This window comes from Galeopterus variegatus, unplaced genomic scaffold, assembly GCF_000696425.1.
Source record: "Galeopterus variegatus unplaced genomic scaffold, G_variegatus-3.0.2 Scaffold3336, whole genome shotgun sequence".
NCBI lineage: Eukaryota > Metazoa > Chordata > Mammalia > Dermoptera > Cynocephalidae > Galeopterus > Galeopterus variegatus.
In genome coordinates, this window is record NW_007729447.1 from 95,275 (window position 1) to 112,730 (window position 17,456).

The 17,456-nt window shown below is 48.2% G+C and overlaps 1 protein-coding gene across 1 annotated transcript in view; it reads left to right on the forward strand.

Moving 5' to 3' along the window:
* Positions 1-660: 660 nt before the first annotated feature.
* CAPN8 (calpain 8) overlaps positions 661-17,456 on the forward strand; it is a 70,449-nt gene continuing 53,653 nt past the window's right edge. Inside the window, exons 1-2 of the mRNA XM_008584695.1 lie at positions 661-897; positions 6,760-6,829. Coding sequence (XP_008582917.1) covers positions 661-897; positions 6,760-6,829 — 307 coding nt within the window. The remainder of the gene's footprint in view (positions 898-6,759; positions 6,830-17,456) is intronic.

The window sequence follows — 17,456 nt, forward strand, 5'->3', positions numbered from 1 at the left end:
TTTTACAGATGAGAAAATTAGGGGGGAAAGAGGCTAAATAACTTGCCTAAGGTGACAGCTAATTAGTGGTGGAGCTGGGATGGAGACAGGCAGCCAGGGCCCACACCTTTACTCATGGCTGGAACAACCTCTGGTTGGTCTGAAAGTACCCCATGAATCACCCTTCTCTGATATTTTTTCCTGCCTAGAAATTATGGAACCAAACTTTTCTGGAAGGAAAGGGAACCCTTCTAATGACTTCTCTCCTCCTGCTCACAACTACTTCTCCAGTCCCTCGGTGACCACCTGCCTCCAGCTGCACAATGAGCCTTCCCGTCTCCGTCAACGCGCTCAATGCCAGGCAAGTGGGTTTGGCAAAGAGGTGGGGGTGGCTGAGATCCTAATGGACTTTTTAGGCTAATGGCCTGGGATGGGGTCTGGAAGGTTCTTGGCCTCCAGGTTTTCTGCAAAAGACAGAAGGAGAAGGTGGGGCCGATTCATTTGCACCTTGGGTACATATTTGTTCCTGGCTGTGACTCACTTCCTTCTGGAGCGGGGCCTGGGGCGAAATGTTTACCTGTTCCACCTCCCTCTGTGCAGCTTTATAGCTCCCTTCCCAGTGCAGCAGGTGTCTGAGAGCCCAGACAGCCCCGCTCTCCTGTGCACCCTGGGAGCCCTGGCATGGCAGCGCTGGCGGCTAGAGTGTGCAGGCAGCGGGCGGCCGCTGAAGGCCTCGGCTCCCACTGGAAAGCCGTCAAGTACTTGGGCCAGGACTTCGAGGCCCTGAGGCAGCAGTGCTTGAACTCAGGGGTCCTATTTAAGGACCCAGAGTTCCCAGCATGTCCGTCAGCTTTGGGCTACAAGGATCTTGGCCCAGGCTCCCCACAAACACAAGGCATCGTCTGGAAGCGGCCCACGGTAAGGAGGGGGGCTTGCTGCTGAGCTGCTGGGTGTCTTTCGGGGAGGAGGGCCCTTGCGACCGGTCAGAAGTAGTTGGGGGAGAAGTCATGGCTGTGGATCCAACATTTCTGGATCCCATATTTCAATCACTCTCCCACCCCCAGCCTTTTAAAATCTTTTTCAGAGGTAGTGGGGTATAGAGGCAGGAGCACGTACAGGCTTTAGAACCAGAGAAGTTACATCTGAATCCTGTCTCTGTCTGTGTGGCCTTGGGTGGTAACTTAAACTCTGTGTGCCTCAGTTTTCTCATCTGTAAAATGGTGTTACTGGCCCCTTGTTTTTCAGGATTGGCACGAGAACTAGAGAAAAATCTCAGAGCATAGTGCCTGGCACATAAAGGGCACAGAATACATAGTAGTTACTACTACATAGATTGTCCCCCCCAGTGACAATGGGACAATTTGATGCTAGATTTAGTCAGCCCTTCGGTAAACTGTGACAACATCATTGCTGAAAGTTGCAGGGCCGCTGAAGGCCACCAGTTATCATTTTCTGTCAGGGTTGGGGTGTGCAGAAATCAGGGACTTCTGGATGCTGTCACTGACATGACCCAAAGTTTAGAAGCAGGGGATAGAGAACTGTACTCCCAAAACCTTGGCCCGTGACCTCCCATTATGTGGCCCTTGTAAAGTGATGTAACCTCGGGGGTCAGAGCCCCTGCACACAGTGTCTGTGAGAATCGAGATCGTCTGTGTGAAGTGCTCTGTCTGGGGCCTGGCACAGAACAAGGTCTCAGAAGAGGAGCTGTTGAATGGACACACCAAATGGCCCTTGGTCAGGGAGCCTTTTGTCTTCAAAACCACGATAAGGAAATCGGGTCATGGTTCCTATTTTCTTGGCAGTGGTTGAGAAGGGAAGATAAGGAGAGAATAATTCTTTAAAAATGGTCAAAACCATCATTTAACTCCAACTATCTCTACCCCTTCTGTTTTCGTCCCATTGATTTTGCACAACAGTTTCCACCTCTGAGATCAGCTCCTTTGCTGTGACTGCCTCCTGCGCACACGGCCCATTGTCCCACCCCGCTGAAACCATGGGATTACCCAGACATGTTGATAAAATCAAGGTTGTATACTCGATTTCAAGAGTTGACAGCCACACTTCATTTCAACAGACAGTTTTTTGAGCCTCTGTTTTACACCAGGCATTGGCTGTGCACTGTTTGGGGGGTGGTCAGGAGAAACTGAGGAATGAGCTGTGGTCTCAGCTCTGATGGAAACTGTGGGGAGCCAGAGCGTGAATGAGGACTGATGCCCAGGGCGAGTGAAGTGAGTGACCGTCAGAGGCATAAGGGACAGGCCACAGGAACCTGGGATGCCACTACCGAATGACAGAAGACATAAGGAGGATGGACTTGGAGATCCAAGGGCTGGGGGGGAAAGAGAATGGAGAGGGGGTGAATAAGTCATTTAGTGACCAAATTCAGGAATCGCTTAACCCTTGTCTAGTTTTTCTCCTTCTTCTGCCAGTTTGTAAGCCCTTGCTTACCTCCTCAACCACATCGCCCATCCTCCCCCAACTATGTCTTCACCTGGTCTCACTGTCCATGGAAATTTGGTAATTTTGGACCAGATGTGCTGATTTGTGCCTGTGAATAGTGGCCATAAAATCCAGAGGATGAGGCAGTGGAACCTGATTAATGTGGAAGCGTGGGACTCCTACCTGGAGTTCTCAAGTGTGTGGTGCATAAGTAAGAAGGTGACAAAGTGTGGCCTCTCTGTGCCTGGTCACCAATGGAGAGCTGACTCATGGCTGCTTTGGGCCAGGGTCAAGCTCACGTACCACAAAGGAGCATTGGAAGACACTGCCTTACCCTCTAAGACCCTGCAGATTATTCAATAGATTCCCAAGTTGGTAAAGATTCTGGTTCCACCTCTACCAGGAGTGTGCGTTGGATCCTGGGAAATCAGCCTGTTTCTAAATCCTTCATTTTTTTTTCCTCCCAAGAGGCCTCTCAGGGGCTTGTAAGCACAGTGGGGTGTCCAGAAGGGAGGTACATTGCAAGTTTACTTGCTGCAATTACTTATTTATTTTTAAATTGTGGTAAAATACACATAACATAAAACTTACCATCTTAGCCGTTTTCAAGTGCACACTGCAGAACTGAAGCTCTGTACCCACTAACAGCTCTCCCTTCCTTCCTCCCCTTTCTGGAAACCACTGTTCTGCTTCCCGTCTCTGTGAATCTGACTATTTAAATTGTGGTAAAATACACATAACATAAAACTTACCATCTTAGCCGTTTTCAAGTGCACAGTGCAGAACTGAAGCTCTGTACCCACTAACAGCTCTCCCTTCCTTCCTCCCCTTTCTGGAAACCACTGTTCTGCTTCCCTGTGAATCTGACTACTCCCGTCTCTGTGAATCTGACTATGCTACCGACCTCACATCAGTGAAATCATACAGGATTTGCCCTTTTGTGACTGGCTTAATATACTTAGCATAATGTCCTCCAGGTTCATCCATGTTGTAACATGTGTCAGAATTCCCTTCCTCTTTAAGTTTAAAGAACACTCCATTGTATGTACATGCCACATTTTGTTTATTTATCCATTGATGGACATTTGGGTTACTTCCCACTTTCGGGTACTGTGAGTCATGCTGCTGTGACCATGAGTATGTAAGCATCCCTTTGAGACCCTGCTTTCAATTCTTTGTATCCAGCCAGTAGCGGAATTGCTGGATCATGTGTTAATTCTATCTTCAGGTTTTTGAGGCACTGCCATACTGTTTTACTCAGTGGCTGCACCATTTTACATAGCAGCTGCACCATTTTACATTTCTACCAACAGCCCACGAGGGTTCCAATTGCTCCACATCCTTGCCAACATTTGTTATTTTCTGTTTTCTTGATAGTAGCCATCCCAATGGGTGTGGGGTGGCATCTCATTATGGCTTTGATTTGCATTTCCCTAGAGTGATGAGTGATGCTGGGCATCTCTTCTCGGGCTTATTGGCCGTCCATGCATCTTGGGAGCATCTGCTCAAGCCCTCTGCCCTCCTTGCACTGGGTCACTGGCTCGTTTGCTTCACCTGCTGCTTTGAAGGTGACCTCACACTTTCTCAGTCTTGGGGGCCTTAAGCCAGCTGCCCAGACATGGCTCATATCATCCTGGTTTCCACAGAAATGTTCATTTTTACCTGCCTTTGGGGGAAAGGAGATGAGATGGGCTGAACATAACTTCTGCATGTGTTTTTGCCCTCTCAATAACAGACAAAGTTTGATACTTAGATGTTTTCTGAAATCATAGTTCGACATCCTGCCCCTGCTGAAGTTTCTGCTTACTTTTAAGCTGCTGAGCAAAAGGTTTTTTGGGATCTTGTCCCAAGGGTTGGAAGACAAGTATGCCCAGGTGAAGATCTCAAGGTAAAGCTTGGGTTCTCAGGATGAGCGTTTTGTTATTTGCAATCCTAAGACAATGTTTTCTCTAGTGCTGGGCAAGAACAACAATCCTATCACAAAGAAAATGGCCAGCTGTGTGAGGTCAGGGAGCATTCCCAGCAGGTGCAGGGTCAGGGAGCGTTCCCAGCTGTGCAGGGTCAGGGAGCTTTTCCAGCAGGTGCAGGGTCAGGGAGCGTTCCCAGCTGTGCAGGGTCAGGGAGTATTCCCAGTTGTGCAGGGTCAGGGAGCGTTCCCAGCAGGTGCAGGGTCAGGGAGCGTTCCCAGTTGTGCAGGGTCAGGGAGCGTTCCCAGCTGTGCAGAGTCAGGGAGCTTTCCCAGCAGGTGCTTTTCTGTGTCCTCATTTCCTGGCTTCCCCACATTCTGGGCCAATGCCCAGCCCAGGCCCTATGGTTAGAGAAATGTCCAGGGTGAGCGGGCCCTGGTGCGGCCCAGCCAACGATATTCTTCTTTAAAGTGTCCACCTTTTGACAACTAAGCAGTTTATTGATCTTAAGGAGAAATACAGAGAGACAGGAATCTGCATAATATGTCAGCTGCATCATAAGGATGGAAGTTAAGAGGAACGTCAAGAGATTACAAAGTATTGGGGAAAAAACCAAACAAACCCAACCAAGAGGTCCATTGTTAGAGGAGTGGCTAAAAAACTCGTGGTACTTTTCATGAATTGACAAAGCTCTATGTGTCCTAAGAAAAGACGTATAAGACATAGATGATAAAAATATAAGTATGTGTGTATGCTTTGATGTCAGAAGACAGTTTCTCAAGGGATACATAAAAAATGTTAACAGTGAAGAATCTGGAGTAGACTTTTTGCTTTTCACTATTATTTACTCTTGGATTTTTTTTCTTTCTTTTTTTTTTTTTTAAGATGACTGGTAAGGGGATCTTAACCTTTGTCTTGGTGTTGTCAGCACCACACTCAGCCAGTGAGCGAACCGGCCATCCCTATATAGGGATTCGAACCCGTGGCCTTGGTGTTATCAGTACCACACTCTGCCGAGTGAGTCACAGGCTGGCCCTTGGATTTTTTTTCCATGCGCATGTATTAGTTTTTCAATAAAAAACAAGTTAATGACTGTTGTTTTTAATACCTGAAGCGAGCCCAGAGGAGCTGTTTGGGGCCTTTTCGGCTGGAGCTGGTGGCCTTACAGAGGGTTGTGGGGCTGCCACTCAGAAGGCTCAGCTCACTCAGCAGAGTCCCAGGGTCTCAGCTCACGGCCCCACCCAGACCCTGTCATCTGCCCTCAGCCTCTCCTGCTTCCTTGTCCTTTATGATCTACCATTTCTTCATCTCTGTGGAGTAAGAGAGAAATGATTCTCCCTCTTTGTGGCCAGACAGTCCTTGATGTAGCACAACCCAGAATGCCTCTCGTTAAATGTAAGCTGACTCTTTTCTGTCCCTCGAGGTCCCTACCCTTTCCCCTAACAGTTTGGCTGGTGGCCAGGCAGGCCCATCTCTTCTTGGGAACCAATCCTGGACTGTTCCTGAATCCTGCCTTTCTAACGGGCATGTACCATCTCCCACCCAGGAAGTCTTTTGTCTGTAACCCTATGGGACATGTCCCCTGTTCCTCCCTTTGAGGTGTGGTCTACATTCTGTTACTATGCACTAGTCTTTCTTTTCTGATGTTTTCATAATGTCAGTCTTGGTTTCCTACTTAGACTGAAAGCACTCTGAGGCCAAGTACTGTGTGTTTATTTCTTCTCTTTTTTCATGTCACCATGGTCCCCTCTGTGCCCTGCCTGCCATGGTGCAATTGTACCATGTGTAGAATGGGCATTCAATAAATCCTTGCTGGGTAAACAAGTAAAGAAAGAAGGCCCCAAGGCATGCCTCGTGGGCCTCCACAGCCACTAAGGCCACACGATGTCCTGTAGGGAGACGCCAGCTAGGGAGGTGAGTGGAGGAAGTGCAGGGCAGGCACGGGAGTGCATCAGAGCTGAGCTCTCCTTCTGCATACCTGGCACTTCCTCACACCTCAGCAGTTCTATCAGCACTGGGATCATTATCACTTGGTCAGGTACTTAATGAGAGGCCACAGGGTGCAAAGCATTTTGCTAAACATTATTCTAATCCTGTGTAAACAGGGGTGTGGTCTGAATGGGTGAGATCTTATTTCTTCTCATTATTATCTCAGCCTTTGCCTCTGCCCCGCCTCCCCACACCCTACTGCCTTATCATGCCCGTGCAGCCACACAATACAAATAGCAGTAGAAATACTGTCACGACAGTTGACCCCAGCTGTGCGACTCCCTTCTTGTGGTGTCAGAGTCCTGGCAGTAAAATGATGCACTGCAGTAGATGACCTCCCAGGCTCCTCTCAGGTCTGAATTCTTTGACTCTGACATCCCTTTACCCTTGTTGCCCCCATCACTGGGCATCTTGTGACTTGTGTTTTGTCCTATGTTACTTTCAGGAATTGTGTCCCAGCCCGCAGTTTATCATTGGTGGAGCCACACGAACAGATATTTGTCAGGGTGATCTCGGTGAGTAACTGGGGAGCGTCCTCTTTGTTTTGGGAGAGGGCAGGTGTGTATGTGTAATGAGCAACATTAGATTAAGCTGTAAGACTTGACCAACGATGTTACGCACGTGACTTATCCACACGGGTTTGTGTTTTTGAGACTGCATCCTTCAATATGGGTCTGAATGCCGGAAATATCTTTTGGCTCCCCCACCAAGAGGTTTTCTGCCAGCTCATCTACCACTTTAACGCTGGGGAACGAGCCAGGATTATGAATATAGTAGATAACCATGCTGTCCTGTGTTTTTGTAGTAGTTACCCTCAAGCAGACATAATTTGCCCTATGGAGTGGACATATCTATGTAATTATGGGCTGTCATATGGAGGCTATTATAATTATTAAGAAAACAAAAATCTTATCTTTCTAGCCAAGCATTCATTTATAGGCCTGGGATTCTGGAATGAAGAATCTGCACTTCCTAACCTATCATATTCCTTTCACACCAGGTGCAGTTAAGTTTGGGAAATAATTTCATTTGTTTTGTAAGTTCTAGCCTCAATTGTCAGAAACCAAGGTTATCTTTGATAGCAGATTAGCTTTTTTGATCTCATAAGCTCTCCTGATCCCAGGGCCTCACAGATGGGAGTTTCTGCATTAAGCTGGTCAACACTTATGTTTTATGGGATAACATGGCCCTAAATTGAATTCGCTGGCTTTCAAACCCCCATTCAGTGATAGCTGCAAGATATAGCACTGGAAATGAAGGCTGAGAAGAAACAAATCTTACTTGGAGAAAATCAGCAAAACAAACAACACCTCTGCATCCACACTGACCCTTTAACCCTTTATTTTTTAGGAGGTCTTCTTTCCTCCTTGTTCCAGCAAGGAAATCCTTTTCTCTTCAGCCTGCTGGAAACTTTCATGATTTTGAAAATCACAGGACATTTTATTTTAAATGCTTCTGACATTCTCTCCTTAAATGAGTGTAGCAAACAGGCCTTAGCCAGAGCCCGCAGAGTGTGACTGTAAAGCAGCAGGAGGATTTGGGCTGCCACACAAGCGTGCACCCTGTTCCCTGAAAGCTGCAGCCTGTTTCCCAAGCTTTCATGAGGGGTCACAGAGGGGTAGCGTTCTGACCTTTTCTTGTTCTGAGTAGGTGTGTGATACCTTTTTAATTCAAGCTAAAAGTTTACTAATTTAGCACGTGTCTCAGGGAAACACAACTTCAAAGGTATGCTTTTAACAGCTCCTCGTTAAGGATGTTTTAACTTTGGGAAAGGTATTTAATAAGTACTTTTTCATCAACTGGCTTGGATGGATTTTCCTTTAAATAGTTTTAAGTAAGAAGACAGGTTTTCCAAAAAGGGTCCTGAGAATTACCCTGGTGAGTGTGTGCCCCCGATGGAGACCGCGGCTGTCAGTGCAGGGAATGAGCCAACAACGGCCAGCATCCAGCTCCCTCAGAAAAGGCAGGCACCGCTGTGGTGGCTGCACCTGTGGTTTCTAATGAACAGTGGAAACGGCCAAGTCCAGCCTCCTGCGAGGGGCCAGTGAGCCTCAGCTAGTGGAAAAGTGGAGCTTCACAGGTCTGGGGCTGCAGCTTGGTGCCAGGGTGGGGAACCAGGGGCTGGGTCACAACCACCTGTGTGGCCTGTGAGGTTTGAGCCAGGGCTGGCCTGGAGCCACGGGTGACTAAGGAGACACTAAGAAGAGAGATGCTTCCAAGAACAAGGCGGTGTTGTGCAGCACTGTTGAATCAGGGAAGGACATGGGTTGAGGTTTGTTACGTGCCTCGTTGGATTTTCAGAGTCTAACACAGCTCAGTAGGGTCTGCTTTAGGGTTTTTTTTTTTTTTTCAATTTTATTATTTTTTAAACAGTTGATCTAAATAATGAAAATGACATCTTTTTTCACAGAGTTCTGCCTTATTACCGTATTATTATTTTGGGTGCACACAGCTTGAAATTGAAACCAGTGAAAGGTCCACAGTGAAATGTGCTTTCTACCCACCTCCTGCCTGCCTCCATCTAGTCCACGCTCGCTGCCCCCTATCCACTTAAAAAAAATCCTTTCAGTGTTCCTTTATGCAAATTCAAGCAAATCTAAATACATATTCTAATTTCTATCCCTTTCTTGCATCGAAGGCAGTAGTGAAGAGGCTGAACGCTAAGGATTCAATTGTTCCAAATAATTTTTACTCTAGATGATGACTTTTCCTTGGATAGCTCAGTCCCTGCAGGAGGACAGTGTGGTTTTTGCCTCCACACAATAATTAAATGAGCGTCCTTTGGTGAAACAGCCCCCAGACAAAAGCCCTCCCTGAGTCCCCAGGCATCCTGGCACACTGAGTAGGGGCTTCTCCAGCGACGCTGTCTCCTGCAGTCCCAGCCTTTCCCTGCTCATCTTCTCAGTGGAACTCACACTCGCCAGGCCCAGCAAGGGCCACCCACACACACTGTCCTGCCAGAGCACAAAGAACTCTTGGGGTGACAGTACTGCAGGGAGCTGGCTGCAGGTGAGTGTTCTCTGTGGAACACATCTGTGCGAGCTCATTTCCAGTGCACTCTCGTGGCTGCATGCCATGCAAGGAGCTGTGGGCACCCGCTGGCCCCTCTGCCATTCCTTCCAGTGCAGTCCATCTCTCCCCTGCACATTGCAGAGCATCCTGAGGCCCCCGTGGCCATTGAGATAGACCCTGTCCCACTCACAGAGCACCCACCCTGGCATTGTGCACCATGTGTCTGCCATGCCTGGGTGTCAACCAGAACTCCATTGGTTACTAGATTTACAAGTCCAGCCCAATCAGCCTAAGGAGAAGAAGAACTTATTGGCTCATCCAACTAGACCATGGAAAAGGGGAGGGAAGTGCTGGCCTTGGAGAAGCCTGGATGCAGGGGTCTGAATATTCCTGGCACTCTCTGGCTGCTTCTTGTCTCTGCTGGTGTGTATGGGTTGGCTTCATTCTCTTCTATGGTAGACAGGCACCATATTGCAGGAAATATGACCACCACTGGTTCCAAGCTTATCTCAGTAGCACCATAAACCAGCTTTGGTTTTATAAATCTCAGGAAAACACTCTGATGTAATGGTTCGGGTCTTTGTCCCCTTCTTGGGCCAGTTACTAGAACCCGAGGGTGAGGTGCCATGCACTTGGCTCAGCCTGGGTCATGGGCCTGCTCTTGTGGTTGGGAGCCTCCCTCCAAACCACAGGGAGAATTGCCCAAAAGAAGGGGCAGTGGCCCTGGGCAGACAGATTAAGGAGAGTCTACCTCAACACGTGTGGAGAGGGGCCCAGGTCTGGGCCAGCCTGTGCTCTCCTCCCAGGTCATCTCTGCCCTCTGAACCTAGTTGCCCTGGCATCTTTCCTTGTTCCCTGAATCCATTACCTTGCATTGCTCCTGGAGATGCCTTTCCTGAGGACCCCTCCTCTCTCTAGATCTACTGTTGGCAATGCCTAATTCAGCACAACCAAGTAGACCACGGTCTTCATGGTCTGCCTATGGCCTCTCCACCTCAGTTTTCACAGCTATGTGGTGGGGACATAATCAAACCCAGCTTACCAAGTGGTTAAGACATAGAAGATTCGTACCGTGTTCCTTGTCCTCCAGGAATGGGCACGACTGTGGGTGGGAGTGAATGTTAACATCCTGGGAGTCCTGACCATGTGCTCCGTGGGACTGTCTTACACATCTCTGCACCCACAGTGCCTGCGGGAGCATAGCAGGGCTCCATGAGTGTTTGTTGCACTTTTGATCTGTTGACCTAGCCTGTCCTCTGCCTTATATTGTTATTAAATCATTGGGAATCAGGGTATAGCCTAAATCTGAGGCTGCTCATCTTTTCCTTCCTTCCTCACCAGTACCACTCTTGACAGTCATGCTGGATCAGGCATTTAGTATAAAAATCCCATCCTGAAGTTCCCTGTGTCTTTATTTTCAAAAGATTCCAAAGTTTTATGCAAACCAACTCATTGTCTTGTCTGTCCTCAGCTTGCTGACGCTGCTGGGCAGGAACATAAGGGTGTTTGAAGGTTCGTGCTGATCCTTGACAGTAGAAAAATGTCCCAGGAACAGGCCATGAATGAGACCGTCTCAAGCCCTGATGGTGGCTGTGGTTAAAGGGACATGGAGAGAAGCCTCCACTCACTGCTCACTGGACCCTGTCCCCGGCAGGACGCTCAGAGCAGGCCTGACTCTCACAAGCTCGGCAGGAACTGATAACTGCACCTGCCACACAGGCTCCATCCAGCTCTTACCTTACCATCCAGCCAGTTCATCCACAGGCAGAGAAACACCGAGACGCGGCACCACTCGTGCCTGTGCTTGGGAAAATGCGGCAGGATGCGAAGCGTGTTTAGGCATCCGTGTGCCCAAAGGCCGCAGGAGAGGTGTTACTCTATGCAAGTGCGAGACCTCGGCCTCTGGAAGATGAAATCTGGTGCTTGCTGCTTTCAGAAACAGGGAGAAGGAGATTTTCCTCTTTAACAACGAGGAACAGGGACTTGCAGAATGTGGATAGGAATTAGAATGTTTTCTGAATAACACATGCTGCAATGTTTTCCCAAATTTTTAATCGGGTTTGTTTTCCTCAACAGAGCAGGATTAGTAAGTGAGACGAGCTTTGATCTGAGGGGTTGGTAAATAGTGGGGTTTCCCCCTCTTTCACATGCCTTCCCATCTGTTTTCACTCTCAGTCTTATACTGTTGTGTGTTTATGCTCGTGTGTGCTTATCTCTTCTAACCCCTTTTCTCTGTTGACCTGATTTTTCTCTTTACCTCTGTGGAATTGATGTCTTTTCCGTCTTTGTTGTATTTATTGAATAGAGTTTTATACTCTGTCTTTCTGTTTTGAAAAAAAGAATGACTGGACTGTTTCGTATATGTCTAAAGACAAAGAATCAATAGCAGCGACCTAAACACCGTGGCCTTCTCTCACTCATCCTCACATCGATCTTCCTCTCTGAGCCTGCCCCGTGGAGCAGGTCTGCCTCCTAGAACTGGGGCCTGGTGCACACGGCGTGTCCGTAATTGGGAGTAGTGTCAGCATCTTTAAGAGTGCTTTTCCAGACACCTTTTGATCTGCAGCATCTTCGAGACTGGGGCAAAGTAAATCAATTCTCCAGGACTGAATGGTTACTTTTAATGAGTAATCAGAAAGCCTCCGAGAACTTAAAGGGCTGAGTCTGCTCATTGATTCCAGAGAGCACAGGGTCAGGCCTTCGAGAGGCAGGGAAACTGCAGATGACAGTTCCATGCAGCTCAGGGGGCTTCACTGTGGTACGGGGCAGTTCGCTTTGCTAGTGGGGTCTTTTCCTACCCACAATGGCTCCCCTTCTTTGTGACGCATCTTTTCCCTCTATCTTGGTTCCTAGAGCTCAGTGCCCTCGTGTTTTGTTCCACTATCACCACTGTCCTGTCTACTCTGAACAATGGGACGAAGATAACCATTTACACTTCAATGTGAATTTGAGACAGTGGGTTACAGGAGGATTTGCATATTGGGCATATGTCGCGAGCATGAAAGAATTCTATCTATATCACTTGGTTAGTTCCACTAACCTTCACTAACCATTTCCTTCTGATACGAATGCAGGCAATGAAGCACAGTCATGGAAACTTCAGAGTGTTTCCATGTCACACAGCAGTCGCTGCAGATGTACATAGCACCACTTCTGCTTGTCACTACCTCGTAATTATGCTGTTTATTAGGCCCCTCCCAAATCTTTTGTTTAAGACATTAGTAAAGAAACACGAACATTACTGTATTAAAATTCTCAAAAAACATAGTCTGATAACTTTCAATATAATTTGTTTTTTATAGTGCTATTTTCATTTTACATATTCTTTGAGATTAGATCTTGACTTCACTGAGCAGCCAACGGAATCCCTGCACAGGAGAGGTTAAGAATCCTGTGGTGCAGGATCGCTAGGCTGATTCTGCCAGGGGAAGATTTCTTTTTGCTGGAAGGGAATGTTTTCAGTGTTCTCCAATTCTACTGACTCAGAGGTGTCCTGGCTATCCCTCACTTTGTAAGAAAGGTGCAAAAAGTGCAGGTGAGCCTCAGAGTCCCCAGAGAGACATTGCCTTAAATTTGAGGTTACTTAACCTTATGAGGTGGTCCCAGGCCAGGAGGCTGTTCTCTGAGCTCCATCTTGCCTGAGCAGCTTGTGGTTTGGGTCTGAAAACCAAGTCCTAGAGTGTTGCTGATTCCTACTCAGAGGAGTGCTTGCTGAAATATGTCTGTTCTACATTTTTAGTGGATGATTGTTTTTACATGTTCCATAGACCCCACTATTAGGACCCTGATCCATGCCCAGCAGCTTAGCTCACTACCCACGGCCTAAGTCTTGCAGACAGCATCCTGGGGCACTAGGATGATTTCTCCATCATGGACGGGCTGTGTGTCAGGCTCCTCCAGCTCTCTCTGACTTGTTAGGGTACACCACTGCCCCCACCTCAGCCATCATGCCTAGCACCTATGGCTGATTAAAGGGCATAACCAAAGGAGCCCCCGGGGCCATCTGAAGACAGTGCAGTTGATGCAGCACCAGCTACACAACGCCCCAATCCCCGGGGCTATGGGAGTTTGTGTGTGCTGACTCCAGGGGATGTAGCTGAAAAGGCAAAGATGGAGGCAGGCTGGTGCAGGAGCAGGAAGGATGAGGTGACAGGCTGTGCCCAGGCTTCTGCACCAGGCATGTACTGGAACCTCCAGCAGCAGCACCTGGGGCCACAGCTTGGAGACGTACACCTTCAGTTTTTCAATGGGCCAGCTCTCACCAGCTGAGCAACAGAGGCAGAATCTTCCAGAAGATCCTGGTGCCCCTGAGACAAACCCACACCACTGCTCACATGAGAAAGGACAGATGCTTCCTTCTTTGAAGAGGTTACTGATTTGAGGAATGGAAGCAAGTGCCATTTATAAGCCCTTTGCAGATGCCACTCTTTCAGATGCTTTCTCTTGGCCCTATCAGTTCCTGTCACCTTCTTCTTGCCATCTCAGCTGTTCTTGCTGATCTCGGGCTGTGTGATCCCTCCCCAGCCAACAGAAACTTGTTGGGTCTCCCTGTACAGAGGTGCAGGCTGTGGAGCCACAGCTGGAGCTTCTCGTTGGCTTAGGGACAGCACGAAGCCACTTCACACCTCCCCATACCTGCTCCTTGATGGTGGGGCTCTCTCTACCTTGCACTTTGGTTTTCCTTCTTGTTCCTGGTCTGAGAGGATTCTGTGCCTCCCTTGGATGTCCCACCAGATGGCTGTGTGTCCCTGTGATTTGTCCCTGGGTTTCATGACCCAACCACTGGTCACTGTACCCTGCACCCTTGCCTCAGTCTTGGTCCTGATTCTCTGTCACCTGAGCCCCTCAGCCTTTTGCTCTGTAGGGGGAAAGAGATCTGGGGACACCCCCTCCCCCAGTCACACCTTGGGCCTCTTCTGTACACCTGTTCAGGTCTCAAGGACCGTGTTCCTCCATCACTTTCCAGGCCAGTGCCTAAAGAGGTGCCCCCCATCAGACTTGTTGGGTTGTTGGCCATTCTTACGAGGTTTCTCCTTACCTTATCTTCTCAAGTCCCATTTGCTCTTACTTGCTGTCCTCACCCACTTGGGCTCAGTATCTCCTTTCTCTCCTGGATCCTGGGTGTCCAGAGTTGGAGGGATCTAAGCAAGCACTAACTCCAGGGGTCACAACGTAAATGCCCACAGAGACCACATAAATGAGCCAAGTAGGCCAGGAGGAGGCAACAGCAGGAGTGGTGGGGCCTGTGGCAAATTAGAGAGCATGCGCTGTGTGGGGAGCCATTGTCCAGCTCGAGACGGACATTACCGTGAAGGAGGCGGGAGACTCCCTGGCTGCCTGCGTTTCATAGCACGCCCCCATGTACTCTCACTCCCCTCACCTGCTTTACTTTCTTTATGGCATTTACCTGGCACATGTATGTATTTATTGTTTGTCTTCTCCACTAGAATGTACACTCTATGACATCAAGATTTTTTTCCCACTGTTGTATCCTTAGGGCTTAGAATAGTAGTACCTGGCACAAAGTAGATGCTCAATAAATATTTGTAGCCTAAACAGAGGAATATTGGCCAGATTTTGAATTTTTAAAGAGAAACCAGAAATCTAGATTTTTCTGTGAAACCTCTCAATTCAAATATAGAAACCACTATGCAGGCCAGTATGTGCACTCTGAACAGAATAGCTCTGCAAGCCAGTTATGACTGGTTTATCGCCTTCAGTCCACACCAAACCCCCACCGGGCCTAAATTATGGCACTGACATTAGGACTTTCTGTGTTCCAATCAGCTTTCACCCTTCTGATGTGCACTGAGCTCCTGCTAGCTGTCTGCGCTGTGGTGTTTGGATACGCACCCCAGGCATGCCTGCACTGGCTTCTGGGTAAAATTGCTTTCTGTGCTAGTGCCCTGTCCACAAACCTGGCGGGGTCCCCCACCACTCCCTCTAAGAGTTTTGCTTCCTTCCTACCTCCTTTCGCATCTTTTTGCTCTCAGGCACTGTACTTGGGACATTTTCCCAGCCCAGAAATACCTTGTTTTCTGTCCAAACACCCCACTGACTCCTGGGCCTTTTTACACCCGAGTTTACGTCACTTCATCTCTCTGCGGCTTCAAGGCTGGAAGACCATTCTTGTCTTGCTGTGGAGGATCTCCGTTATCCTGTGTTTAATATTTGATGCACTTTACGGACCCCCATATCCATTTGGAAGCTTCAGGATCCCTAGCACCGGGTTGGGAGTGCGTTACCATTTACAGCTGTTTTTGGAGGGGGACATTTCACAACCTGGCAAGGCTGTCTCCACCACAAACATGAAGCACTGGTTTGGTACCTCACCATGTGTATTCCAGCCATGGCTGGACCTAACAATTGAACCTTAGTGCTCATCTTTCCTTTTCTTCCTCCATGGCACCTGGCTTCTAGCATTTTGTCTCATTTTTGAATCCAAAGTGCTTTATAATTAAACTCAGTATCAAGCCACTTTCCCTTGAAACCGGCTCTGAGATGTATTTATGTAAGCCCTAAACATGTGTGCTTAGTGTCTTTCCCCCACCTCTGGTGAATCGATTCCATTTTTATAATCTCCTAAGGAAAATTTCCCCTCTAAATAAAGGGAGGGGTGAGAAGGGCAGGAAATCTGAGGCACTTTCATGCCATTGAATTTTATTCCTTCAACAATAGCAGAAATTAGACTAGAATTGGCCTGGCGGGCTTCGTGAGCAGCTAGGAGAAGCTGAAATAACCGGAATGTGTTTCCTCAGCTGTGAAGAGTCTTCTTTTTTCCCCTCTGTTCCCCACCGGTAACTTAGAAAGTAAAGCAAGACGGTCTCTGATTCAGAGATGACCTGCAACCTTTACCGGTTTTTCCCCCTCATTTTTGAAGTATATTAACTCTCTGGGGTGCTCTGCAGCTCCTGGAAACTGAAGACCCCTTGGCCCAGAATTGTCAGCCAAATGCTGCCATGTGTCATAGCCGCCCTCTGGCTTAGCTGCTCCCACTCTGCCATCAGGTCTGAGAAGCCCCTTCCAGGTTGCCATGGGGACAGGAGTGGAAGTGTGAGGTGACCCATGGGGGGCGGCAGAGTGGATTATTGAGTGTGCCTTATTACATGGAGCACAGCTCATAAGAATTATTGTGAGGATATAAAAATTACAGTTGCCATAAATGAATCACACTGCCATTGCTCAGAAAAACATCAGTAAGACTTGAAGCTAATCATTGAAACTGCACTGGTGACTCTCCAGGGTGGCCCCAATGCCCCACCCCCTGCTGAGAGCAAGCACCTAGGCCCTCAGGTGTTTCTGGACATCTGCAATGCCCAGGATTGATGCACTCTGGGGTCTTGCTTCTAGAACAATGGTACCTTGCTATAATGCAACCATAAAACAAGGCCAATGTTCCAGTAAGGTGGTCCGCAGTGCTGAGTGGTGGTGGGTCCAGGCACGGTCGGTGGGGGCATGCGCGCAAGAGGGAAGGAAGCGAGGCTGATCTGACATACTCATTTGCCAGAGTCAGGAAGAACTTCCACAGCTCATTCATTCATTTAAATATTTATTAAGTGTCTCCCTCATGCCAGGACACAGTGAGGAACAAACAGGCACTGTCTCTTGTCTCTCAGTAGAGAGGGAGGGGAGAGGGTTCCAGGCGGAGGAGTGATGTGAATGCAGTCCCCGGTCTAGAGGGAGCACGGCACGGGGCAGGGCCTGCAGGGACGCAGCAGGGCTGGAGCAAGCAGACAGGGCTGCGGAAGCCCAGGCGGAGAGGGAGGCATGCACTTTATTTTGGACTTTGTTCCTGAGGGCAGTGGGGAATCATGGAAGGTTTCTAAGCAGGGCTGGACAGTGTAGAAAGTGGAAACACCAGGTAGGAGACAGCTGCAGTACGAAAGACTCTCATGTGAGGATGAACAGTACTGGAAGGGGCCACGAAAAGTGAAAAGGAGGCCTTAGTAAGCCGTTTTTTGAAAAGGTTTGGTTAGTACATCACTTTGAGAAATGATACAAATGTTATGAAAAATTGCTTCTTATATTTTATAATACTTCTGTATTAACAGCAGCTTTGCACTAGCTTTTAGAACAAGGAACAACTCAATTGTTGACTTTTTCAGAGGTGTACTTTTTCTTTTTTTTTTT